This window comes from Salvelinus alpinus, chromosome 2 (genome assembly GCF_045679555.1).
Source record: "Salvelinus alpinus chromosome 2, SLU_Salpinus.1, whole genome shotgun sequence".
In the NCBI taxonomy this organism is placed as follows: Eukaryota; Metazoa; Chordata; class Actinopteri; order Salmoniformes; family Salmonidae; genus Salvelinus; species Salvelinus alpinus.
In genome coordinates, this window is record NC_092087.1 from 44,952,421 (window position 1) to 44,979,051 (window position 26,631).

General features: G+C 42.0%; 1 protein-coding gene across 2 annotated transcripts in view; it reads left to right on the forward strand.

Moving 5' to 3' along the window:
* Positions 1–26,631, forward strand: part of camk1a (calcium/calmodulin-dependent protein kinase Ia) — a 55,275-nt gene that overhangs the window by 770 nt on the left and 27,874 nt on the right. For both annotated transcript variants that reach the window (XM_071381154.1, XM_071381161.1), the window contains exon 2: positions 4,138–4,267. In XM_071381154.1, the coding sequence (XP_071237255.1) occupies positions 4,176–4,267 (92 nt within the window). In that variant the 5' untranslated portion in view covers positions 4,138–4,175. The remainder of the gene's footprint in view (positions 1–4,137; positions 4,268–26,631) is intronic.

The following is a 26,631-nucleotide window of genomic DNA, read 5'->3' on the forward strand; positions in this document are numbered from 1 at the left end:
ATTATTTTATACGGTGCATTCAAAATATTCAGACCCCTTGACTGTTACGTTACAGCCTTATTCTAAAATGTATGAACGTTTTTTTTCTTCTCATCAATCTACACACAATACCCCATAATGACAAAGCAAAAACAGTTGATTTTGTTTTTTTGCAAAGGTATGAAAAATAAAATACATATCTCATTTACATAAGTATTCAGACCCTTTATCAGTACTTTGTTGAAGCACCTTTGGCAGCGATTACAGCCTCGAGTGTTCTTGGGTATGACACTACAAGCTTGACACACCTGTATTTGGGGAGTTTCTCCCATTCTTCTCTGCAGATCCTCTCAAGCTCTGTCAGGGTGGATGGGGAGCTTCGCTGCACAGCTATTTTCAGGTTTCTCCAGAGATGAGATCGGGTTCAAGTGTGGGCTCTGGCTGGGCCACTCAAGGACATTCAGAGACTTGTCCCGAAGCCCCTCCTGCTTTGTCTTGGCTGTGTGCTTAGGGTCGTTTGCCCCAGTCTGAGGTCCTTGACGCTCTGGAGCAGGTTTTCATCAAGGATCTCTATACTTTTCTCCGTTCATCTTTCCCTCGATTCTGACTAGTCTCCCAGTCCCTGCCGCTGAAAAACATCCCCACAGCATGATGCTGCCACCACCATGCTTCACCGTAGGGATGGTGCCAGGTTTCCTACAGACGTGACGGTTGGCATTCAGGTTTCATCAGACCAGAGAATCTTGTTTCTCATGGTCTGAGTCCTTCAGGTGCCATTTAGCAAACTCCAAGCTGGCTGTCATGTGCCTTTTACTGAGGAGTGGCTTCTGTCAGTTTCCCCTATCTCCACAGAGGAGCTCTGTCAGAGTGACCATCAGGTTCTTGGTCACCTCCCTGACCAAGGCCCTTCTCCCCTGATTGCTCAGTTTGGCCAGCTCTAGGAAGAGTCTTGGTGGTTCCAAACTTCTTCCATTGAAAAATGATGGAGGCCGCTTTGTTCTTGGGGACCTTCATTGCTGCAGAAATGTTTGCTACCCTTCCCAAGATCTGTGCCTCGACACAATCCTGTCATGGAGCTCTGCGGCTAATTCCTTCGACCTCATGGCTTGGTTTTTGCTCTAACGTGCACTGTCAACTGTGGGACTTTATTTAGACAGCTGTGCGCCTTTCCAAATCATGTACAATCAATTGAACTTACCACAGGTGGACTCCAATCAAGTTGTAGAAACATCTCAAGGATGATCAATGTAAACAGGATGCACCTGAGCTCAATTTCGAGTCTCATAGCAAAGGTTTTGAATACTTATATAAATAAAGTATTTTTGTTTTTAATTCCTGGTATATTTGCTAAAATGTCTAAAAACCTGTTTTCACATTGTCATTATGGGTTATTGTACGTAGATTGAGGAGGACCATTTTTTTATTTAATCAATTTTAGAATAAGGCTGTAACGTAACAAAATGTGGAAAAAGGGAAGGGGTGTGAATACTTTCCGAATGCACTTATATATATTATTTCTACCGGTCAAAAGTTTTAGAACACCTACTCATACAAGTTTTTTTTTATTTGTACTATTTGCTACATTGTAGAATAATAGTGAAGACATCAACAACTATGAAATAACACATATGGAATCATGTAGTAACCAAAAAAGTGTTAAACAATATACACACACACTACATAACAAAGTATGTGAACGTCTGCTCATCGAACATCTCATTCCAAAATCATGGACAATAAAAATGGAGTTGGTCCCACTGCTATAATAGGTTCCACTCTTCTGGGAAGGCTTTCCACCAGATGTTGGAACATTGCTGCAGGAACTTGCTTCCATTAGTGCATTAGTGAGTTTGTGCCCTGATGTTTAGGCCTGGCTCGCATTCGGTATTCCATTCATCCCAAAGGTGTTCGATGGGGTTGAGGTCAGGGCTCTGTGCAGGCCAGTCAAGATATTCCACACCTATCTCGACAAACCATTTCTGTTTGGACCTCGCTTTGTGCATGGGGACATTGTCATGCTGAAACAGGTGAGGGCCTTCCCCAAACTGTTGCCACAAAGTTGGGACCACATAATTTTCTAGAATATCATTGTATGCTGTAGCGTTAATATTTCCCCTCACTGGAACTAAGGGGCCTCGTCTAAACCATGAAAAACACCCTCAAACATTATTCCTCCTCCACTAAACTTTACAGTTTGGACTATGCGTTGGGGCAGGTAGCGTTCTCCTGGCATCCGCCAAACCCAGATTCATCCATCGGACTGCCAGATGGTGAAGCATGATTCATCACTCCACAGAACACGTTTCCACTGCTCCAGAGTCCAATGGTGGCGAGCTTTACACCACTCCAGCCGACACTTGGCAATGTGCATGGTGATCTTAAGCTTGTGTGCGGCTGCTTGGCCATGGAAACCCATTTCTTGAAACCCCCTGACAAACAGTTCTAATGCTGACGTTGCTCCCAGAGGCAGTTTGGAACTCTATATATTTGCAACCTAGGACATACGATTTTGACTATCTATTTATGAAATGGGTAGGACCGCGGGCTGCCAGTTGCCCATCCCTAATATATATATACTGAATAAAAATATATATATATATGTTCCTTTGCAGGAAAAGCGTATTTCTCAAAAATGTTGTGCACAAATTTGTTTACATCCCTGTTAGTTAGCATTTCTCCTTTGCCACAATAATCCATCCACCTGGCAGGTGTGGCATATCAAGAAGCTGATTAAACAGCATGATCATTACACAGGTGCACCTTGTGCTGGGGACAATAAAAGGCTACTAAAATGTGCAGTTTTGTCACACAACACAATGCCACAGATGTCTGAAGTTTTGAGGGAAGATGCAATTTGCATGCAGACTGCAGGAATGTCCACCAGAGCGGTTGCTAGGGAATTTAATGTTAATTTCTCTACCATAAGCCACCTCCAACGTCATTTTAGAGAATTTGGCAGTACGTCCAACCGGCCTCACAATCGCAGATCACTTGTAAGCACGCCAGCCCAGGACATCCGGCTTCTTCAGCTGCAGGATCGTCTGAGACCAGTCACCCGGAAAGCTGATGAAACTGAGGAGTATTTATGTCTGTAATAAAGCCCTTTTGTGTGGAAAAACAAATTCTGATTGGCTGGGCCTGGTTCCAAAGTGGGTGAGCCTATGCCCTCCCAGGCCCTCCCATGGCTGCGCCCCTGCCCAGTCATGTGAAATCCATAGATTAGGGCCTAATGAATTTATTTCAATTGATTGATTTTCCTTATATGAACTGTAACTCAGTAAAATCTTTGAAAATGTTGCTGGGGCGGCAGGTAGCCTAGTGGTTAGAGTGTTGGGCCAGTAACCAAAAGGTTGTTAGATTTAATCCCCGAGCTTACAAGGTAAACATCTGTCGTTCTGCCCCTGAACAAAGCAGTTAACCCACTGTTTCTAGGCAGTCATTGTAAATAAGAATTTGTTCTCAACTGACTTGTCTAGTTACATTTAAAAAAATTAATCTTGCATTTATATTTTTGTTCTGTATACTATACTGTATACAGAAACTATAACCACATTTCTCGCTCTCTTTCCTTTTCTTAGCCTTGTGGTAAATACACAATCTCACGTGGTGATCACTCTTTACTCGTAATTTATCGATTGAAATGTCCTTTGAGTTGTAATGAATTACATACTAAAGGGAGACGGCATTGGAAAGTGCTTTAAATCTCCAATATTGATCCATACATCTGGTTTAGCACCATGTCTGCTTCCCAAATGGCACCCTATTCCTTATTTGTGTTGTGTGTCTTTTCCAGTGAGCAGATTTTTCTGGCTAATTTTGAATTTGATTAGGATCCCCATTAGCTGACGCCATGCATAACATCGGCTAATCTTCCTGGGGTCCAACACAGAACTAAATAGACATTACAAACAATTACAATTTACATTAAGAGATTAACAAGTAGACATTGCAGACAATTAAAATACCCGACCGGTAATATATTTAACATTCAGTGAATGCTCTCTGGGATTAGTATCTGTCCAGTCATATGGTTGATTGCATTAGATGTTCTTTAGGTTTTTCTTGAAGGTGGATTTACTTTTTGCCTGAGAAATATGAGCTAGTAAATGGTGATACTAAGCTTTCTGCCTGACTGTCCACCACTTTATTCCTCCACAGTTCTCCCTTGGCCGATCGGATTGACAGTTTAGGATAGGATGCCCCTTGGAGATCTAGAGGACGGGAATGGATGGAAAAAGAAGACGTCAGACATCAAAGAAAACTACGACTTCAAAGAAATTCTGGGAACGTAAGTGTTCTGACACCACTGTTACAGTAATAGCTACAGTGGGGTCCGGAATGATTGGATCCCTTGATAAAGATGAGCAAAAAAATGACTGTGTTTAAAAAAAAATGATACAAATACTGAGATATATTGTATGCTAAAGAAATGGAAAAATGTATACTAATACAATTGCTCAGAGAAATAGATTTTGTTTAACAAGTAATACAAAAAATCCCTCAAATAGGGGTCATAATTAGTGGAGAATGACATTGAGCCTTTTTCTATGAGACTGGAGAACACATTGGGAGGGATCTTAGACCATTCCTCTATACAGAATCTTTCCAGATACTTGATATCCTTCGTCTGCCTTCTTCAATTCAAACCACTGGTTTTCAATGGGGTTCATGTCCGGAGACTGAGATGGCCACTGCTAAATGTTGATTTTGTGGTCAATTAACACATTTCTTTGTGGAAGTGCGCTTGGGATGTTGTCTTGCTGGAAGATTCACTTGTAACCAAGTTTCAGCCTCCCAGCAGAGGCAACCAAGTTTTGGGCTAAAATGTCCTAGTACTTGGTGATGTTCATGATGCCGTTGCACCCCAGGACCAATGGCCTTTTGAAAGAACAATTCATATTCACAAAATACCTCATCCCTACTGTAAAATATGGTGGTGGATCTTTGATATTGTGGGGCTATATTGCTTCCGTTGGTCCTGGGGCCCTTGTTAAGGTCAACCGATTCATGAACTTTACCAAGTACCAGGACATTTTTGCCAAAAACCTGGTTGCCTCTGCCAGGAGGCTGAAACTTGAATGCAAGTGAATCTTCCTGCAAGAAAATTACCCCAAGCACACATCAAGTCCATAAGCACAGACTAAGGATATCAATAGAGCCCTATTAAATCAGTGTTATTTTTTGCCTGATTCCATTTTCTGTTTTAGTTTTTCCAGGTTTCTGTTTTTCAATATCAAAATCATACTTTTTTAATAGGAAAAACAAAAAAAGTGGATGTTATAAGCCCACAACAATGCTTAAACCACACCAGAAGATCCCTTTTGGGGTCTGGGAAAAATCTGACATTTTGAATTTTGGGTGTATTTACCCTAGTTCAACTGCACACCAGCAAGGGACCGTTGTTTGGTTAGCAATGTTTCTGTAGCACTCATGTGATTGCAGAGTTGCAAAACAAAAGGCTGGATTGATGCAAATAATCATTATATCATTCTGCCATTTATGCATAGGCCACTTTGTAGTTAACATTTAATTGAGGTTTTTGGGAAAGCCATTACATTAGCATTATCACTAATGGCAACACAAAGTGGTAGACAAATGTTTGCGCACGCAGTGTCAGAGGAAGACCCCAAAAAATTCTACCACACGGCAAGCGGTAACGGAGTGCCAAGTCTAGGACCAAAAGGCTCCTTAACAGCTTCTAACCCCAAGCAATAAGACTACTGAACATTTAAATCAAATGGCCAGCCGGACTATTTGTAAATCCTATCCTAACTCTATTTTCTTAAAACTGCATTGTTGGTTAAGGGCTTGTAAACAAGCATTTGTATTTGGCGCAGGTGACATGAAATTTTATTAGATTATTTGATTCCTGTGACTTTGCCTCTTCAGAAAGTTGAAGTAAAATATGAATCACTGAGGCTTTTTATGCATCTTTTATGTGAAACTTGGGCAGAATAATGCATTTTCTAATAAATTCAATACATTTTCTAATAAATTCAATACATTTAGTTGATTTTTCTACGAATTAAAAAAAGAGTATATTGTTGAATTGCATTTAATGTCTAGATTCCTGGATTCCGTCCGCATTCTCCGCAACGCAGATTTTCTAGGGCCCTAATTATCTAGGATCTGGAAAGAATCTCCAATCTCATAAAACATTTTAGAAAACAGCTCCGTGTCGTTATCCTCGCAAGGGGAGGGTGCTTGAAAAAAACGGATCAATTCTTTTTCAATCTCTTTTTCGGAGGAAATATATTAATATAAAATAACATAATTGTTCATTTAATGCAGTTTTTTGCTTATCTTTATAAAGGGGTCCAATAATTCCGGACCCCACTGTATATAACTCTCAATGCTGGAAGAGAGATGTGCAAGGAGAAGTATATTATGTTTAGCGTTCCAGAGAGATTAGTGTTCTTGGCCATCATTGGATTTATTTATAGTGTCTCAGTGAGAACAGATCATATAGCAGCCAGGCCAAATGGCCCAGTAACAGCAGCTCATGAGAGGAGCAAAGAGGGGAAAATGAAAAAAGGAGCCAATGAAAAACAGGGTGAGAAGAATACATTTTATTTAACCAGGAAACACCCTTGAGGTTTCGAATCTTCTTTTTGCAAGGGTAACATGGATGTCATTCGCGGTAATAACACACACTTGGATGTGATCATGGGGCCAACATTTTTCAACATCTTTGGCCTTTTTCTGTAGCACGGCATCATGGATCCATTATGCGTTTACTTGGATGTTCTGAGAAGGAGAACCATAGCGATCCTATAATGAAGGAGAACTCCCTTATGTCTTTGAGTAGTTAAATTTAGGTGCGTATGTGTACCTTAGCATGTCTCTCCTTGGGGTAGAATGCAATGTACTCTATCCTTCGGGTATCCGCCCCCCTCAGATATAGTCATTATAAGGATGCCTGAATGGTCTCTCAGATGCTAACGGCAAGATGGTCTGACCTTTGCATTATGGTCACTGTCTTATGCGGTCTTATTTAGACCATTGCTCTTCTGTCAATGTGTTTGTGATCAGACAGAGAAAACGTTCTTATGCATTGTTTCATTTTTAAATTTCACATTTAAAAAACATTTCTCAGTAGACATTGTAATGGTCCAAACTTTGAAGCACATATGAAGCCTAGGATCGTCACATGACGTTTCGGTCAGTTCACACAGGTAGAGAATAGGGTGGCATTTGGGACTCAGCCACTGTTGGATGGATAAGGAGGTGGTCCCTTACAGTATATCAGACCTGGTGTAGCCAAATGGGGAAAGCTAAAGTAAGTAGAGAGACAAGTCAGTCATATACAGTTCCAGTATTACACCATATTTATCCCAATGTTGCATCAACGTGAGAGAAGCAGATCACCGCTTCAGTGTTAAACAGTGAACAAAATGAACAAATCTTTATCCAAATATTTCAACCTTAAAGTTGTTCATTCTCTTTTTTCCAATAACATTGGAATTCAATACAGTAATGTGGAGTCTGACAGAATATTGAGATATTATAAAAAGTCTTATATAAGCAGGATTTAAGGAGTGAATAACCAGGAGGGTAGCATCGCCTTGTTCCTATGAAAACCTTGTAACCAATCTTCCCTCCCTGTTGTCAGTGTTCCCAGTGAGACCTGGCAGAGAGCAAAATATAATCCCACTGTATGTGTTGACGGAAAGCTCCTTACGCTCCCAGAGAGATTACTGAATTCAGTTTATCCAAGAATTTAGGGTATAGAGTTAATAAATTAATTTGGAAATATTGTATTCAGGTCTTATGGTTTAATCCTGACATTCCTCATGTGTTAGGACCCGGCTTTAGTACAAACTGTCCTGTCCTTGTGGACGTGTGGGGTTGATAACATCTGGATCCATAAAACAAGTTATCATTCAGTTGATGTTTTTATTTTATTTTTGAAATACAGTATGTCACTATGTACAGTGCCTTTGGAAAGTATTCAGACCTCTTGATTTTTTTACACATTTTGTTACGTTACAGCCTTATTCTAAAATGGATGAAAAATATTTTTTACACCATAAAGACAAAGCGAAAACAGGTTTTAGAAATTTTGCAAATGTATAAAAAATATAAATAATACCTTATTTACATAAGTATTCAGACCCTTTGCTATGAGAATTGAAATTGAGCTCAGGTGCATCCTGTTTCCATTCAACATCCTTGAGATGTTTCTACAACCAGTGGTAAATTCAATTGATTGGATATGATTTGGAAAGGCACACAGCTGTCTATATAAAGGTCCCACAGTTGACAGTGCGTGTCAGAGCAAAAACCAAGCCATGTTGTTTCGAGGCACAGATCTGGGGAAGGGTAACGCATTTCTGCAGCATTTAAGGTCCTGAAGAAAACAGTGACCTCCATCATTCTTAAATGGAAGAAGTTTGGAACCACCAAGACTCTTCCTAGAGCTGGCCGCCCAGCCAAACCGAGCAATTGGGGGAGATAGGCCTTGGTCAGGGAGGTAAGAACCCAATTGTCACTGACAAAACTCTAGAGTTCCTCTGTGGAGATGGGAGAACTTTCCAGAAGGACAACCATCTCTGCAGCACTCCACCAATCAGGCATTTATGGTAAAGTGGCACATGACAGCCCGATTGGAGTTCGCACCTAAAGACTCTCAGACCATGAGAAACAAGATTCTCTGGTCTGATGAAACCAAGATTGAACTCTTTGGCCTGAATGCCAAGCGTCACGTCTGGAGGAAACCTGGCACCATCCCCACCGTGAAGCATGGTGGTGGCAGCATCATGCTGTGGCAGGGACTGGGAGCCTAGTCAGGATCGAGTCAACGATTAGCAGAGCAAAGGACAGAGAGATCCTTGATGAAAACCTGCTCCAGAGCACTCAGGACCTCAGACTGGGGTGAAGGTTCACCTTCCAACTGGACAATGACCTTAAGCTCACAACCAAGACAACAAAATGTGGAAATAGTCAAGGGGTCTGAATACTTTCCGAATGCACTGTAAGTGGCATGGAATTATGCCTGATCATATCTGATGATGACTGATCATCTAAGTTTCTTTGTTTGAAACACACTCAACAGACTGTGGGAAGATGTGGTAGTGTTGTTATGTGACTAGGACCAGACCAGAGCACCGTATTGAATCATAGTGTGTTAACAAGAAAAGGAGATACCTAGTCAGTTGTACAATTGAATGCCTTTTACTTAAATGTGTCTTGCGCGTTTAAACCAACCCCTCTGAGTCAGAGGGGTGCAGGGGGCTGCCTTAATCAACATCCACGGGGAACAGTGGGTTAAACTGCCTTGCTCAGAACGACAGATTTTTACCTTGTCAGCTCGGGGATTCGATCCGGAAACCTTTCGGTTACTGGCCTAATGCTCTAAACACTTGGCTACCATACGCAGGTACTACGTGTTAGGAAGAATAGCATGTTACACTGTAAACTACTGTTTCTCTTAAAACCGAACTCTGACCACTGGGCACATCATGTCATTTCAACGTGGAAATATGGGTCATATTTGGTTGAGACGTTGTTCAATGAGATTTCAACCTTTTATTCACCCACTCAAAAAGACAGCCAGAAATGTGTTGACTTCCCCATGTGTTATCACTGCTTTCAACCATCTAAAAGCACAACCAAATTCAGATGAAAAAACAGTCAGATTTTTGGTTTAGTTGTCATCTAAATGTGTTATCACTGCACTTTCAACCATTTTAAAAAACACACCAAAGTTGAAATGGGAATACAATGTCAGATATTTTGTATTTATACAACAATTTAATGTGTACCGTAATCACTGTTTTATCTAATAGCACAACCAAATAACCGGGACTGAAGTTGAGATTAGATTAAAAGTACATAGTGCAAGATATCAATGATGTTCGAGATCCTGCACAGATTGTTATAGCAATTGTGAAGATCTCCACAGACCTGCAGCCTTTGCATGCTATGTTGAACATGCACATTTTCTATGATTACATAGGAAGACATTTATAGTTACTGTAGGCTAACCTCAAAATGTGTCCATGGATGTGCTGGTCATTTTACGATTGAATAAATACTGTTACATTCATTTGTAAGAGCCTTACATTTGGACTATTTACTATATTACAAAAGTTGTTTGGTTGTCAACGCAACCATATATCAACATTTTTAAGGAGATGTATCTTTTGTGCCACTGACTTTAATTCCAGTTTGTCTACAAATTAATATTTTTTTATGTTGGATTCACGTGTCTCTCAACCAACAATCTAATTTTAAGACTAAATCTAATCAAACTTTAATGTTTGATTTACTCCTATTCTTTACCTTAGATTTTTCATTGAGATGGAGATGTGAATCCAACATATCAATTCTAAATTTGTAGACAAAATAGGATTTAAAGCCAGACTAAGTCTGTGGCACAGATGGAACTATCCAAGCAGAAGATATATCCCCTTCAAATGTTAATGTTTGGTTGCGGTGACAACCAAACACAATTCAATATCCAGTTTGTCTACAAAATAATATATTGATACGTTGGATTCACGTCTCCAGCTCAACCTGTAAGGACCAACGCTGGAGATGAGAGGCAGGTACGGGGAGTTGACATTTAATACGGAACAGACAGGCAACAAAACAGGAACAGCGTCAGCACACGGGTAAACAAGGACATTTGACAAGTAATGCTGCAGTGGGGAACCAGACAGATAGGAGAGGCAAGGACAGAGGTGATTGAGTCCAGGTGAGTCCAATAATCGCTGATGCGAGTGACGGGGAAAGGCAGGTGTGTGTACTGACTGTGGCAGGAGTGCATAAGGGCTGGGGAGCCTGGAAGAGCGGGAGCAGACGTGACACATCCAAAAATCAAAGTTAAAGAATAAGACAATCTATTTAAACTTTAAATGCACTTTAAATAATATTTGATTTAGACCTATTATTTACCTTTGATTTTTGGTTGAGAAGAGTTGAATCCAACATATTAATGATTAACTTGAAGATTTACATTTGAAATCAACCAAAGCTTGAAACCCTAGGCATGTATTGTCTATTTTTAGTTGAACCCTGGGTTGAATTGAAACAAAAGCGGTTGATGACTTTGCAAATGCTATATAGGCCTAAATAGTATCATTGTTGATATATAAGTGATAAAGTATGGTCACATGTAATATGATCTGTTAAACTGACCCTTTTGAATGACTTTGATAGCGACAGTGAATATATTTAGTTATTAAGAGATATCTCAATAATCATTCTCACGATTGCACATTGGTAGTACTCAGTGACAAATATCAAAGCTAAGCTGGGCTTGGTTAAATCCCTGGATGGGAGACCAAATTAATAGCTGTAGATGGATCAACTCTGCAGGAAGAAGTGCTGCCAGCCTGTAGTTTTTTTTCTTCTGATAGTGGATATAACATTGTTTCAACATTTTATACAAGGTTTGTCTTTGTTGAAAATTGGTTACAATGATGACATAGTCCTGTGGTTGAAATTCCACCCTCAAAACAACAGTTTGGATAACTTTTTTCAAATCCAATGTATTTTCACATAGGTTCCACGTCACAATACATTGACAAATTACATTGAAATAACATTGATTCAACCAGTTTGAGCCCAGTGGGTGTTCTCTGGGATTCACAGTGAGTATGTTTACATGCACACTAATACTGCAATATTAAACTGATTATGGCAGTAGGCTGAGTATGGAAATAGTCATGTAAACACCTTACTCTGTTTATCTTAATCGGCGTAAAGTCAAAATAGAAGTAAGCATATGCCGATTAAAACACCTGGTTTTCTTAATCTGCATTTCAGCGGTGTATATGATCTGTGTATATGCCAGCACTGGTAGCGCAAACCTCCCTCTTCTTATGTGCGAGTGAAGTGGCTTCGGAAAAACTTTAAGTATGCATCTTAGAAATAGTTATCACAAACTTTATATGTCCAAACTTATAGTTAAAAAGGTTTCGCAAAAATAACATGGTCACTGTGGTAGAACTTTTGTTTTGATTGCTGATTTTCAGCATTTATCAAAAGTCAGATCAGTAGCCTTTTTCAGATGTGTCCATGTAAATAGGATTATTATGGATATGGTTCTAAGAATGTAAATATTTTAGACAAACTATATTAATCTGACTATCCACAATAATTGTATTATTGTGTGCATGTAACCGTGCTCTGTGTTTAAACTCCTCGCTTCAGAATAATCTAGCATGTCAAATACTGTACACATTGGTCGTGCAAAGGGCAGCATTATATTAAAGCCTTTCAGAGGGGCCTTCCAGGAGTTATTAATTGTTCAAGTTTAGTGCACTTCATACATGGAGGTGAAACGCAGGTTGATGTTTATTGTCATGAGTCTTGCCCTGGAGGCATAACTGAGTGCAGCTGGCCCATCTAACAGAAATCAAAGTCAAAATTGGCTATATCATAAAAATTCATGAAATGGTCTTAATTTTAGGTTAGGGTTATGCATTAGGGTATTCAGTGTGGTTAAGGTTCGGATTAGGTTTAAAATCAGATTTTATGACTTTGTGGTACATGAGTCATCCCAATAAAAAAAAATCCCTTTCAGACAATTTTTGGGAACTCTGTGCGGTTTGTGTAATAAAAAAATAAAAAGTGTGAATGCTCCAAAGCGACTCAGACCCCTCAGAGCCTGCGACGCAAACCAAATTGAGACCTTCTCGAGAGTTTGGTTCATTTTGAAGTCCGTGGTTCGGTTCCCTTTGTTAGTGCAATGTGAACACAAAGCTCTCCAGGTTCACTTCTCATTATTTCCACACCATAAGCTACTGCAGCATTGTTTCATAGCCCCTTACATTAGTGCCACAAACAAAAAATGTGCAGGTTGGCGGTACAATTTTCAATTAAAACATGATTTCATCTGCAATTCTTCTTCTGACATTTATCCTGTTACCAGTCATTTTTACATGTAAATGTTATATTTTGATTATAATTAGTATGTCTTATTTTGTAACTACATTCAAACTAGTAGCTTCCAGTTCTCTTTGTATTTACACTGCCCGTGCCTTTGAATGAGGACTATTTTGCCAGTTCTCTTCACCTATTTTGTTGTCCGAGTCCTCTATGCATTCACATTGTTATGTTTAGAAAGGAACCAAGAACTTTTTCCAACATTCACTCAATGCACTCTGGGTTTTTATGAAGTGCAGGGCAAGCCATGCCATCAGATGGTGTTATCGGACAGCTAAATATACCTACTTACATTTTGAAAACTAATAGATTGCGATTAGTTAAAAGATGAGATATACCGGTAATAATTATCAGAAGATAATATTAACATGTAAACATTATTGGTAACATAATAAATAGCAGACGAACACTGCAGATTAAATAATATTGTAATTGAAAATTGTACACTGCCCTTTCAAGAGCTAGCATTGATTTTGTGATTAGTGCTATGCACGATCCTTGGGACATCCCTACCCTAAATCCTAACCTTAACCCTTACCTAACAATAGCCATTTTAAATGTCAACTTCAATGGGGTAACGTAAGTTGGGACATCCCAAGAGTCCTGGGTAGCAAGGATTTGGTATGGAATGTTGTGATTCTCACCAAATATGTTGTCTCACTATTTAAACCACACAATTGAATCAACAGCTTATGAAGCTTTCTTACCCTATAGATCACATGTTGCAAACAAATAATCTAAACATTGTGTCAGTACAAAACTCCACACATATTTTGGAATTCCTGTGCATCCTTGACAATTGCTAATCAATGTCCAAAAAGCAACAACAAAAAATTCACAAACCTGCACATAATTGTCTCTCTTTTGTGGGTACTAATGTGAGGGGTTATGGCAGGGGAAACGGTGTTGCAGTAGTCTAGTGTGTGTGGTGTGGGAATAATGACAAGCGAACCTGGACAGCTTGGTGTTTACATTGCCCTAAAAAAGGGAACCGGTCTGCGGAATTCAAGCAAACCGAACTCAGACCTCTTGAGATGGTATCCGTTCGGTTTGCTTCGGGGGCTCTTTCAAAAGGCGTCTGAGTTCCTTTGGAGTGTTCACATTGCACAAAAAATTAAGTGAACCGCACTGAGTTCACCAGAATTGGCTGAAAGGGACCAAGTGTGAAAACACCCGTGCAGAAGACTATACACTCAGTGGCCAGTTTATTAGGTACATCCATCTAGTACTGAATCAGACCTCCCTTTGCCTCCAGAACAGCCTGAATTCTTCCGCACATGGAAACGTTGCTCAATTGGTATCAAGGGACCTAACGTGTGCTAGGAAAACATTCCCCACACCATTACACCACTGCCACCAACCTGTACCGTTGACAATGGCAGGATGGGGCCATGCTGCTTACGGCAAATCCTGACTGCCATCAGCATGACTCAACAGGAACCGGGATTCATCGAACCAGACAATGTTTTTCCACTCCTTAATTGTCCAGTGTTGGTGATCGTGTGCCCACTGGAGCAGCTTCTTCTTGTTTTTAGCTGATAGGAGTGGAACCCAGTGTGGTCGTCTGCTGTAATAGCCCATCTGTGACAAGGACCAGCGACTTGTGTGTTCCGGAATGCCGTTCTGCACACCACTGCTGTACTGCACTGTTATTTTTCTGTTTGTGGCCCACCTGTTAGCTTGCACTGTTATTTTTCTGTTTTCGCTGTTTTCACCCACAGGACTGCCGCTGACTGGATGTTTTTTGTTTGTCGCACCATTCTCTGTAAACCCTAGACACTGTAGTGTGTGAAAAGCCCAGAAGGCCGGCCGTTTCTGAGATACTGGAACCGTTGTGCCTGGCACCGATGAGCATACCACGCTCAAAGTCGCATAGGTCACTCGTTTTGCCCATTCTATCGTTCAATCGAACAGTAACTGAATGCCTGTTTGCCTACTTTATATAGCAAGCCACGGCTACGTGGTCATTGTCTGTAGGAGCTTTGTGAACTGGGTGGTGTAGCTTATAAACTGAGAACTCCAGCCAGCTTTTGACGTGTTTGACTCATGTTTCCCTGTTTGTTTTGCTTTTAGCCAATCAGTAGTCAAGGCCTAATGGAAAGAAAGATCCCTGCATGTCTAACTGTTTTGCACTGCTCGGAGGTCATAGCGATCTGGTAGTCTTGACAACAGCGAGAGAGAGATTTCTGCATGCAGTCAGTCACTATGGAGACAGAAGTTAGTTTTTTCGTTAGGCAGATGAATGTGTTGTAAGACACAGCAAGATCCCCTCTCCTGTTGCCTCAAGCTCTCCTAACTGGGATCATCTGGAGGCTGGGGCTCGTAGTCACCCCGAGTGTTTCTCATCTTCCTGAAGGCTGTAAATGAAGGGAGGGGAAGGAGAGGAGGCGCAGGGGGAGAAGAGGGCAGAGGGAGGGAGAGGATGACAGGGATGCTAGCGGTCCGACTACTCTGTTTGGCTTCATCCTGACTCCTGCACTCTACAACACTCCATCACGGCATTACTTTATTGCTGTTCTTGTCATTTCGACATCTAAAATGAGTCTGTTATGAGATGCTTTTTTCACAACCATAAGAACTGTGTCAATCATGAAAAGCATTTGTTGCAAAGTAATCTCGCTTGCTAGATTCATGGCAGCTGTAAGAGACAAGTTGAAAAGCATTGTGGATATGAAATCTTCCCACTTTTCCAGTCTATCAGTCCGTCTTTTTAGAATCTATTCTAGTCCATAGAGTAATGAAGAAATTACAGTACAAGACTGTCAATTTCACAGCAGCACAGTAAGTCATAGGCGATAATGACGTATGGTTAGGAGTTGGGACAATCGTTCTCATATGCATGGTGGACTAATCATCACTGTTGGAAAACACCCACTGCTATCTGATGAGTTTACATGAGAGGATTCAGGTTCAGAGGAGCCGTGACACAGTAGGATTTGTTATTGGAACAGTAGCTATAGGAAATATATTAGCATCGTTAGGCGCTGGTCTGGTACTAGTGGGTGGTAAATGTTTGTTGTTGCGTTATCATGTTCACAACACGAGGCGAGAGGAATGGATTTGAGGAATTAGGTTGAAACTGTTAAGAGAGCAGTGACCATATGCCCACACGTGAACGCCGACAACTAGAAAAAGCTCAAACCAAGTTTATTCACCCCACTGAGTCATACAGCTGCCAAGACAACATACAAACCACACAAACAAATCTGTATACCTTCCAACTAGGCAGAGTCGCCTCCTTGCATGTCTAAGATTACCTAACACCAAAGAAGGATTGGTTGAAACATAGTAGGTTCCTCCCTCTTATTGGTAATGTCATGGCCCTGCTTAACTCTAGGACCCTCATGGGCGTGGAAGTGAGTATGTGTGTGGGAGATGTTCTTCCAGCAGTATCTTCTCTCTTCACACTGTTGACTTGGTCTCGAGTTGAGTTCCACATTCCCCATGGTCCTGGTTCCGCAGCAACTGGCTTGCCTTATCAAGAACTGAAACTAGACTGTTGACCTTTACCGCCATCGTTAGGAACATTCATATTCAACAATAATATTTGAATAGAATATGAACTTCCTGCACTTCCCCTTTTCTCACTTAGTGACTTTCCGTAACTTTCCACACGCCAAGTACCTCTTTAGCCTTCCTTGACCCCAAACATATGCATTTCTTACACATGTAAAGTAATCAAAGTTTTGGTATGGTAACATGAATAAGTATATTTCAAGCTAGAATCCAACAACGCTAATGCACACACACAAACCAATTAACACACCCACACACAGCCTATACAGAAAGTAAATATTGTTCTGGTGTAGGAAAATGTCCTCTATGGATTACATTCAGACGTAGGAAATGTATGCTTTCCCAACGCACTTCTCAGTAGTTGGTATTCAGAATTACCTTATGCAGCTGCGTAACAGAATTGGCAGGTGTGGTTCCCTTGCGCGTGCTGAATAGATTGAATTCAACCTCTCAAAACCCTCCCACTTGCTGGCCAACAGATTTTCTTGTGGAGTTTTCAGTCAATAGGATTTTCAATACATGTATCTAAAGCCATCCCTTTAAATTTGGCATAGCTTTAATTCAAATTTTATTAACGGACTCACTAGAATATATGGAGAGCGGTTCAGATTATACGGGACCAATGAAAGAAAGCCATGTAAATACGCATATTCATATTTTCAGCACCAATTAGCAGATTTAAAAATACTCTGTCCTATTTATGAATGACAAGAAAATGAACTGGTTTGGAGAGCCTTTACACACTTTTCATCCTGAAAAGTTGCCATATTCAATTGTTCAAACCATGAAATATTGGAAGGAGAGAAAAGTGTCATCTGTGATGACAACGGTCCAGTTGTTCTGAACCGTGTGCCAGGCTCCAAGTTTACACTACTACTTATGGTCTGCGTTCCATAATGATTCAAATAGGCTACATGTCCAAAATGATTGCACAACTTGCAATACGTTAACCTAATATGATCCACTGTTGCTAGCGATCCTCAGGAACAACCTCCTCAGGAACAACCACACAAACGTGACAGAGGAAAGAAAGATTAACTATGTAATGGAATGATGCAAAATGGAAGAAAACTAACACTAAAGTCACTGACATTTATAACGGATGGTGGCTACCGATAGTGGCTAATATTTAACATGGTACAATAAAGTAAGAAGAAATACCGCGAAGTCTGGGCATATAATTAAAAGAATATAGAAATCAACTCAGGTTTGGCGCTATTGTGTCATTTGCGCATGGCTACAGAAGCCTATAGCTTGGGTCTCAATTTCGGCCTTGCAAGTTATAAGGCCAGCATTTCATAAACTTCACTGTGGAAAAGGTGATATGTTGACATGCTTCTGTATTGCTGCTAAATGACTTGTTTCACATTTGTGTCCAGTGAACCTAAGTTAAAAGTTGTCTGGATGTCCTTTGGGTGGTGGACCATTCTTGATACACACAGGAAACTGTTGAGTGAAAAACCCAGCAGCGTTTGGGGTTCTTGACACAAACCGGTGTGCCTGGCACCTACTACAATACCCCATTCAAAGGCACTTAAATATTTTGTCTTGCTTATTCACACTCTGAATGGCACATACACAATCTATGACTCAATTATCTCAAGACGAATCCTACTTTAACCTGCCTCGTCCCCTTCAGCTACCCTGATTGAAGTGGATTTAACAAGTGACATCAGTAAGGGATCATAGCTTTCACCTGGATTCACCTGGTCAGTCTGTCATGGAAAGAGCAGGTGTCCTTAATGTTTTATACACACAGTGTATATTTACAATCCCCTTATCCAGACGACTTACTCATTTACCTAGCTCGTATCAATAGTTTTCATCAATCTGTAAATAACAGTGCATGGAGAATGGTGTTATTTCTATCGAGAAAAATCAAGTTCTTCCACCTAGAACCGACAGGTTGCTCGACCTGATTCATCGTTTCATCACACGTAAAGGTGGTGGAATGAGGGAATTATGTCAAGGTTAGAATACGACGCATCTGTAGAAAAGGGAATTACATTCCATTTACACACGCTTAATTCATGTCAGAATCCCCCGCTATTAGAGGGGGGAAAAGCAAATACTGTGTGCATCAGGGGGATATGTAGGGATTGGGGTTGCTGTGTTGGGGGGGGTTGATGTTTGGGTGAGGATCATGGGTGAGGCAGGGGTGGGAGATGGTTTTGGCTGCCTGGAGGGAAGCACCTGAATCATGTGAAATCGACAGAGAGCCATCCATCAGTCTGATGTTAGTTTTTCTCAAATCGTGAGAACTTCTGATCTTGACTTGGTACCTGACTATTATATATTTGACCCCCTTTTGATAAAGTTAATATAAATGTCACCAGTAGATACAAAATCTGGTACTTTTGAATACTTTTTAGCCAGTAGTTCTGAAAGTAGCTCTCACGAGCCAAAAGTGGTCACCAAAAATTGCTTACTACATCACATACAGTATATGCACCACGTCATTGCGCTCTCTCGCTCTGCTGTGTGTGGATCTTGCTAGCTGTCACTCAAATGGTGAGGGGCTGAGTCGCATTGGCCAGAACTCAAATTGCTAGGGGGCTGGCCCACATGGAGGAAAATGGCGCAGCACAGCTTCCAGAAAAACAGTCTTTCAAACTAGGGATTTCGTGGCTTACCACAGTCAAGTTGGCCGGATGTCCTTTGGGTAGTGGACCATTCTTGATACACACTGGAAACTGTTGAGCATGAAAAACCCAGCTGCGTTGCAGTTAACACTCAAACCGGTGCGGCCTGGCACCTACGACCATACCACGTTCAAAGGCACTTAAATGTTTTGTTTTACCCATTCACTTTGAATGGCACACGCACAATCCATGTCACAATTGTCTCAAGGCTTCAAAATCCTTCTTTAACCTTTCTCCCCCCCTTCATCTACATTGATTTAAGTGGTTGAATGTGACATCAATAAGGGATCATAGCTTTCACCTCGTCAGTCTGTCATGGAAAGAGCATCATAATGTTTTGTACACTCAGTGTATATTTGCCACCTCAGCAAGCATCCATCAATGGGAAAGAGATGTATTGGAGTGCTTTCTTTTAAATACACCATGCAGTGTTGCAGGGTGGCATGCAAACTCTGGGCACATGCTGGAGAGGCTGCAGCTAGCTACTGTATTCCGTGACACAGGCTGCGTTCCAAACGGCTTGGGTGGCAGTTGGGAATCCAGTCTTTCCTCCCTTAAAAAGGAAAGAAACTTCCACATTGAATGTTATTGTTTTTTGTGCATTTCTGAGCGATGTTCTATCGATTCCCTGGGTAATTTCATGTTGTTTTCATGTGTGTCTGAGCTATTGCTGTTCAAGCAGGCAGAAACTCAGCCGGTATGATGTGCCATTGTGATAAAGCTGCGCTCACTACACTGGAAGTTAATAGAATCTTTTAGATCGCAAAAACGTTTATCATACATGGCCGATGTCATAACGCGGGAGGTTGTCTTCTCTCGAATGAGCCATTAATCATATTTTGTGATATTCCTACCTCGAGAAATGTTTTATTTAACCAAGGCTCCACGACATTTATCCTATTTGTCTGCCTCTTCAGCCCAGGGTGCATTGCATGGTGCCATTGCATAGACTTTGTGAATGTCAGACTCCACTCTGCAAGGCACACCATAGCGCAGTGGTCTAATCAGCAATATTCAGCTTCAAGCATCAAGAGTTCGTGACCAGTGCTGGGCAATCGTTTTGACACTTTGTATGAATGGAAACTCTTGGTGTAGCCTACTGTTAACATTTAACCAATCCAAAAGGCAGATGCCTACTGCCTACCAAGGCAACTACCTTAGTAGGTAGCACTTTTCCAGCAGGTTACTGCCATTTGGGCCGAGATTCGAAGGCAGCATCACCTGATGATGTGATGAAACCAACAGCCTTGGTTTCTACTAGGCAGTAGGTATCTGCTTCAAAGATGACGTAGCAGTCAGACGTGGGTTTTGTCACGTCCTGTCCCGTGTAAATATCGTTTCTTTTTTTTGTTTATATGTTAATCTCACTACATTTACGGACTGAATATACTCTCCTGCAACCTGCCTCACCTAATGTGGTACGGCTCTGCTATTTTTATAATTTAGAACCGGAACCCCCATCAGATGCTAGCCAGCTAACTAGCTACTAGTCAGTTAGCCACTGCTAGCAGTCTTCACTGTTAACTCGGACACCAACCAGCCTAAGCTCGGTCAATAACTGCCAGTCTACACAGCGCGATATCAACCCAGAGCGTATCGGACTGCTTTTTCTCTACTACATCTCCGGATTCCTACAGCAAGCTCTGAACCTTTACACCGGAGCATCGCAGCTAGCTAGCTGCAATCCGAGTGGCTACTCCTGGCTAACGTCTCTGTCCCAAAGCAAGCACCAGTTAGCCTTGAGCTAGCCTCGAGCTAGGCCCATCTCCCGGCTGGCAGAAGAGGTCCACCAGCTAATTTCTTAAGCTACAATACCTCTTTTGCCAATTGGCCCGGACCCTTCACTGCCGACACGGAGCCCCGCCGATCCATCACGACTGGTCTGCCGATGTAATTATCCGAGGTGGTCTCAACAGGCTATTCCGTTGCGATGTCACTGAAGGCCCATCTGCTAGCCCCGGCCTGCTAACTGTCTGAATCGCCGTGTCTCCAGCTCGCCTAGCGTAGTAGCGACTACTGAATCGGCTCCCTGACTCACCTATTGCTACTCATTGGACCCTATAATCACTCGGCTACACATGCCTCTCCCTAATGTTTATATGCCTTGTCTATTGCTGTTTCGGTTAGTGATTATTGTCTTACTTCACTGTAGAGCCCCCAGCCCAATATGCCTTAGATAGCCCTTTTGTCCCACCCCCTACACATGCGGTGACCTCACCTGGCTTAACTGGTGCCTCTAGAGACAAAACCTCTCTCATCGTCACTCAATGCCTAGGTTAACCTCCACTGTACTCACATCCTACCATACCCTTGTCTGTACAATATGCCTTGAATCTATTCTTCCACGCCCAGAAATCTGCTCCTTTTACTCTCTGTTCTGAACCCACTAGACGACCAGTTCTAATAGCCTTTAGCCGTACCCTTATCCTCCTCCTCCTCTGTTCCTCTGGTGATGTAGAGGTTAACCCAGGCCCTGCAGCCCCCAGCACCACTCCCCAAGCGCTCTCATTTGTTGACTTCTGTAACCATAAAAGCCTTGGTTTCATGTATGTTAACATTAGAAGCCTCCTCCCTAGGTTTGTTTTATTCACTGCTTTAGCACACTCCGCCAACCCTGATGTCCTAGCCGTGTCTGAATCCTGGCTTTGGAAGACCACCAAAAATCCAGAAATTTCCATCCAACTACAACATTTTCGACAAGATAGAACTTGTCGGAAAGGGGGCGGAGTTGCAATCTACTGCAGAGATAGCCTCCAGAGTTCTGTCATAATATCCAGGTCTGTGCCCAAACAATTCGAGCTTCTACTATTAAAAATCCACCTTTCCAGAAACAAGTCTCTCACCGTTGCAGCTTGTTATAGACCCCCCTCAGCTCCCAGCTGTGCCCTGGACACCATATGTGAATTGATTGCCCCACATCTATCTTCAGAGTTCATACTGTTAGGTGACCTAAACTGGGATACACCCCGGCCATCCTACAATCTAAGCTAGATCCCCTCAAGCTCACACAAATTCAGGGAACCTACCAGGTACAACCCTAAATCCATAACCATGGGAACCCTCTTAAATATCATGCTGACCAACTTGCCCTCTAAATACACCTCTGCTGTCTTCAACCAGGATCTCAGCGATCACTGCCTCATTGCCTGCGTCCGTAATGGGTCCGCGGTGAAACGACCACCCCTCAATGTCAAACGCTACCTAAAACACTTCAGCGAGCAAGCCTTTCTTATCGACCTGGCCCAGGTATCCTGGAAGGATATTGACCTCATCCCGTCAGTAGAGGATGCCTGGTTGCTCTTTAAAAAGTGCTTTCCTCACCATCTTAAATAAGCATGCCCCATTCAAAAAATGTAGAACCAAGAACAGATGTAAACCTTGGTTCACCCCAAACTTGACTGCCCTTGACCAGCACAAAAACATCCTGCATTAGCATCGAATAGCCCCCGCGATATGCAACTTTTCAGGGAAGTCAGGAACCAACATACACAGTCACTTAGGAAAGCTAAGGCTAGCTTTGTCAAACAGAAATTTGCATCCTGTAGCACTAATTACAAAACGTTTTGGAACACTACAGTCCATGGAGAATAAGAGCACCTCCTCCCAGCTGCCCACTGCACTGAGGCTAGGAATCCCTGTCACCACCGATAAATCTACAATAATCGATAATTTCAATAAGCATTTTTCTACGGCTGGCCATGCTTTCCACCTGGCTACCCCGACCCCGGCCAATAGCTCTGCACCCCCTGCCCAAGCCCCCCCCCGCTTCTCCTTCCCCCAAATCCAGACAGCTGATGTTCTGAAAGAGCTGCAAAATCTGGATCCCTACAAATGAGCAGGGCTAGATCTGGACCCTATCTTTCTAAAATGATCTGCCAAAATTGTTGCAACCCCAATTACTAGCCTGTTCAACCTCTCTTTCGTATCAAGGGTGCATGCTCTGATGGCCCCCATTAATCCTGTGCCCAAGAAGGCAAAGGTAACTGAACTAAATCTGAACTAAATCTGTCATCATGAAGTGCTTTGAGAGGCTAGTCAACGATCATATCACCTCCATCTTACCTGACACCCTAGACCCACTCCAATTTGCTTACCGCCCCAATAGGTCCACAGACGATGCAATCGCCATCACACTGCACACTGCCTTATCCCATCTGGACAAGAGGAATACCTATGTAAGAATGCTGTTCATTGACTATAGCTCAGCATTCAACACCATAGTATCCTCCAAGCTCATCATTAAACATGAGGCCCTGGGTCTGAACTAGGCATGCACGATATATCGGTGAACATATCGGAATCGGACGATATTAGCTAAAAACAGCAGCATCGGTATCGGCTGATGTCTAGTTTAACGCCAATGTTAAAAACCTATGTCAAAGCTACCGTGCACACCTATATAACGTAATAACGCCACGTTAATTTTGCGCTACAAGTGCAATACAGCATTCCTAACCTAGCCCACACAATGTCTGCTGTGTGGAACGAACAATGTCTGCTGTGTGGATCGAGCAGTCAACAAGTCGAGCAGTCATTTGAAAGTCTAAGAACATTTCAGCGAGACAACTTAAAGGCAAAATCCATTAAAGCCAAGTTAATAGAATTCATTGCCCTTGACAACAACCGTTCTCTGTCGTGGGTGATGTTGGCTTTCACCGACTGGTCGAGCACCGGTACACACTACCAAGTGCGCTATTTTTCAGATGTTGCCCTACTGGAGTTACACAGTAATAGCGTCACTACTGTTAGCTCCACGACATACATACTATGGAATGCCGTTTGGGTCTTGCGTAGGAAAAAATAAATATTAGCACTGTCAAAGAACTACAAAAAAGTGTGCAAACAAACACCGGCCACGGACGATATATTTACAATACCGCGTTGGTAATAAAGCATAATTTGTTCGACCACAACTTCTGGGGTAGCTAGGTTTAGCTTGGTACCTAGCTAGCACCAATACAACCAGCCTGAAAACAATGACCAGTAGAAACTGCAGTCAATATCATTATTCTTAGCAACGATTTAGGAATCCTTGTGAGTAAGTATTATCTAGGTTACCACTTGTTTGCCTATTGAAATTGAACTTAATGAAAATAAATAGCTAGCCAGCTACTTACCCCTGTTGCCCAAAGCTAACGTTATAAGCAGCCAGCTAGCTTCATCTGGCTAGTGAGGCACTGGGTTATGTGTTGTGAAGCTAGCCACAATAAGGATTAGGCACAATAGTGGAATTTGCGGTTTGCCTTCAAAATAAGTGTAATTGACTGTGATGCAAATGAATACAAATAGTAGAATTATGCCATACTTTTATTTTGAAGGCTAACCGCAAAGTCCACTATTGTGACTAATCCGTATTGTGGCTAGCTTCACAGATGGGTCCGACCACCATTAATCAAATAACTGTCTTATAAATTAAGGTTATTTTAGATGACACCTAGCTATATAGTTAGCTATCTAACTAGCTAGCTAACTATAGCTACTGAATCAGATTTTCATATTATTTTACATGTCAAATATTGTATCTTTTAAGACCCAAACGGCATTCCATAGAAATCCTGGTTGAGAATGAAACGACTGAACAACGAAACAGCACAGCAAGTAAATGAAAGAAACAGGTTTTGATTATGTTTTACTGGTAATGGGGACATACGTAAATGCCAACAAAATAACTTTTTGGTCAGGGTGGTGTGTGTGTGTGTAACCTTTAACTAGGCAAGTCAGTTATTTACAATGACAGCCCGGATGACGCTGGGCAAGTTGTTCACCGCCCTATGGGACTCCCAATCATGGCCAAATGTGATACAGCCTGGCTTTGAACCAGGGACTGTAGTGACACCTCTTGCACTGAGATGCAGTGCCTTAGACCGCTGCGTCCATGTGTGTTAACTATTTAACTGTACAAATTTTAATAAATCGGTATTGTTTTATTTGGCAAGGAAAATATTGGATATCGGTATCTGCCAAAAATGTAATATCAGTGCATCACTAGTCTCAACCCCACCCTGTACAATTGGGTCCTGGACTTCCTGACGGGCCGCCCCCAGGTGGTGAAGGTAGGAAACAACATTTCTACTTCGCTGATCCTCAACACTGGGGCCCAACAAGGGTGCATGCTCAGCCCCCTCCTGTACTCCCTGTTCACCCATGACTGCGTGGCCTTGCACGCCTCCAACTCATATCATCAAGTTTGCAGACGACAACAGTAGTAGGCTTGATTGCCAACAACAACGAGACAGGCTACAGGGAGGAGGTGAGGGCGGGAAAACAACCTCGCACTCAACGTCAACAAAACAAAAGGAGATGATCATGGACTTAAGGAAACAGCAGAGGGAGTACCCCCCAATCCACAGACAGGACAGCAGTGGAGAAGGTGTAAATGGTCCACCCACACAGACAGTGTGGTGAAGAAGGCACAACAGCACCTCTTCAACCTCAGGAGGCTGAAGAAGTTTGGATTGTCACTTAAAACCCTCAAACTTTTACAGATACACAATTGAGAGCATCCTGTTGGGCTGTATCACAACCTGGTACGGCAACTGCACCGCCCACAACCGCAAGGCTCTCCAGAGGGTGGTGCGGTCTACACAACGCATCACTGGGGGCAAACTACCTGCCCTCCAGGACACTTACAGCACCCAATGTCACAGGAAGGCCAAAAAGATCATCAAGGACAACAACCACCCGAGCCACTGCCTGTTCACCCCACTACCATCCAGAAGGCGAGGTCAGTACAGGTGAATCAAAGCTGGGACCGAGAGACTGAAAAACATCTCTCAAGGCCATCAGTCTGTTAACTTCTTATGGCTGGGGGCAGTATTGAGTAGCTTGGATGAATAAGGTGCCCAGAGTAAACTGCCTGCTACTCAGTACCAGAAGCTAAGATATGCATATTATTAGTAGATTTGGATAGAAAACACTCTGAAGTTTCTAAAACCGTTTGAATGATGTCTAAGTATAACAGAACTCATATGGCAAGCAAAAACCTGAGAAAAAATCCAACCAGGAAGTGGAAAATCTGAGATTTGTAGGTTTGCCTATCCAATATACAGTGTCTATGGGGTCATATTACACTTCCTAAGGCTTCCACTAGATGTCAACAGTCTTTAGAACCTTGTTTGATGCTTCTACTGTGAAGGATGAGGGAATAAGAGCTGACTGAGCCAGGGCTCTGGCAGAGTGCCACGAGCTCACTCAGGTGCGCCACTGTGAGAGTTAGCTGCGTTCCATCGCATTTCTACAGACAAAGGAATTCTCCGGTTGAAACATTTTTGAAGATTTATGATAAAAACATCCTAAAGATTGATTCTATACATTGTTTGACATGTTTCTACAAACTGTAATGGAATTTTTTGACTTTTCGTCTGGCCTGCGCGTCATCAATTTGGATTTTGGAACTAAACGCGCAAACAAAAAGGAGGTATTTGTACATAAATTATGGACATTATCAAACAAAACAAACATTTATTGTGGAACTGGAATTCCTGGGAGTGCATTCTGATGATGATCATCAAAGGTAAGTTAATATTTATAATGCTATTTCTGACTTCTGTTGACTCCACAACATGGCGGATATCTGTATGGCTTGTTTTGGTCTCTGAGC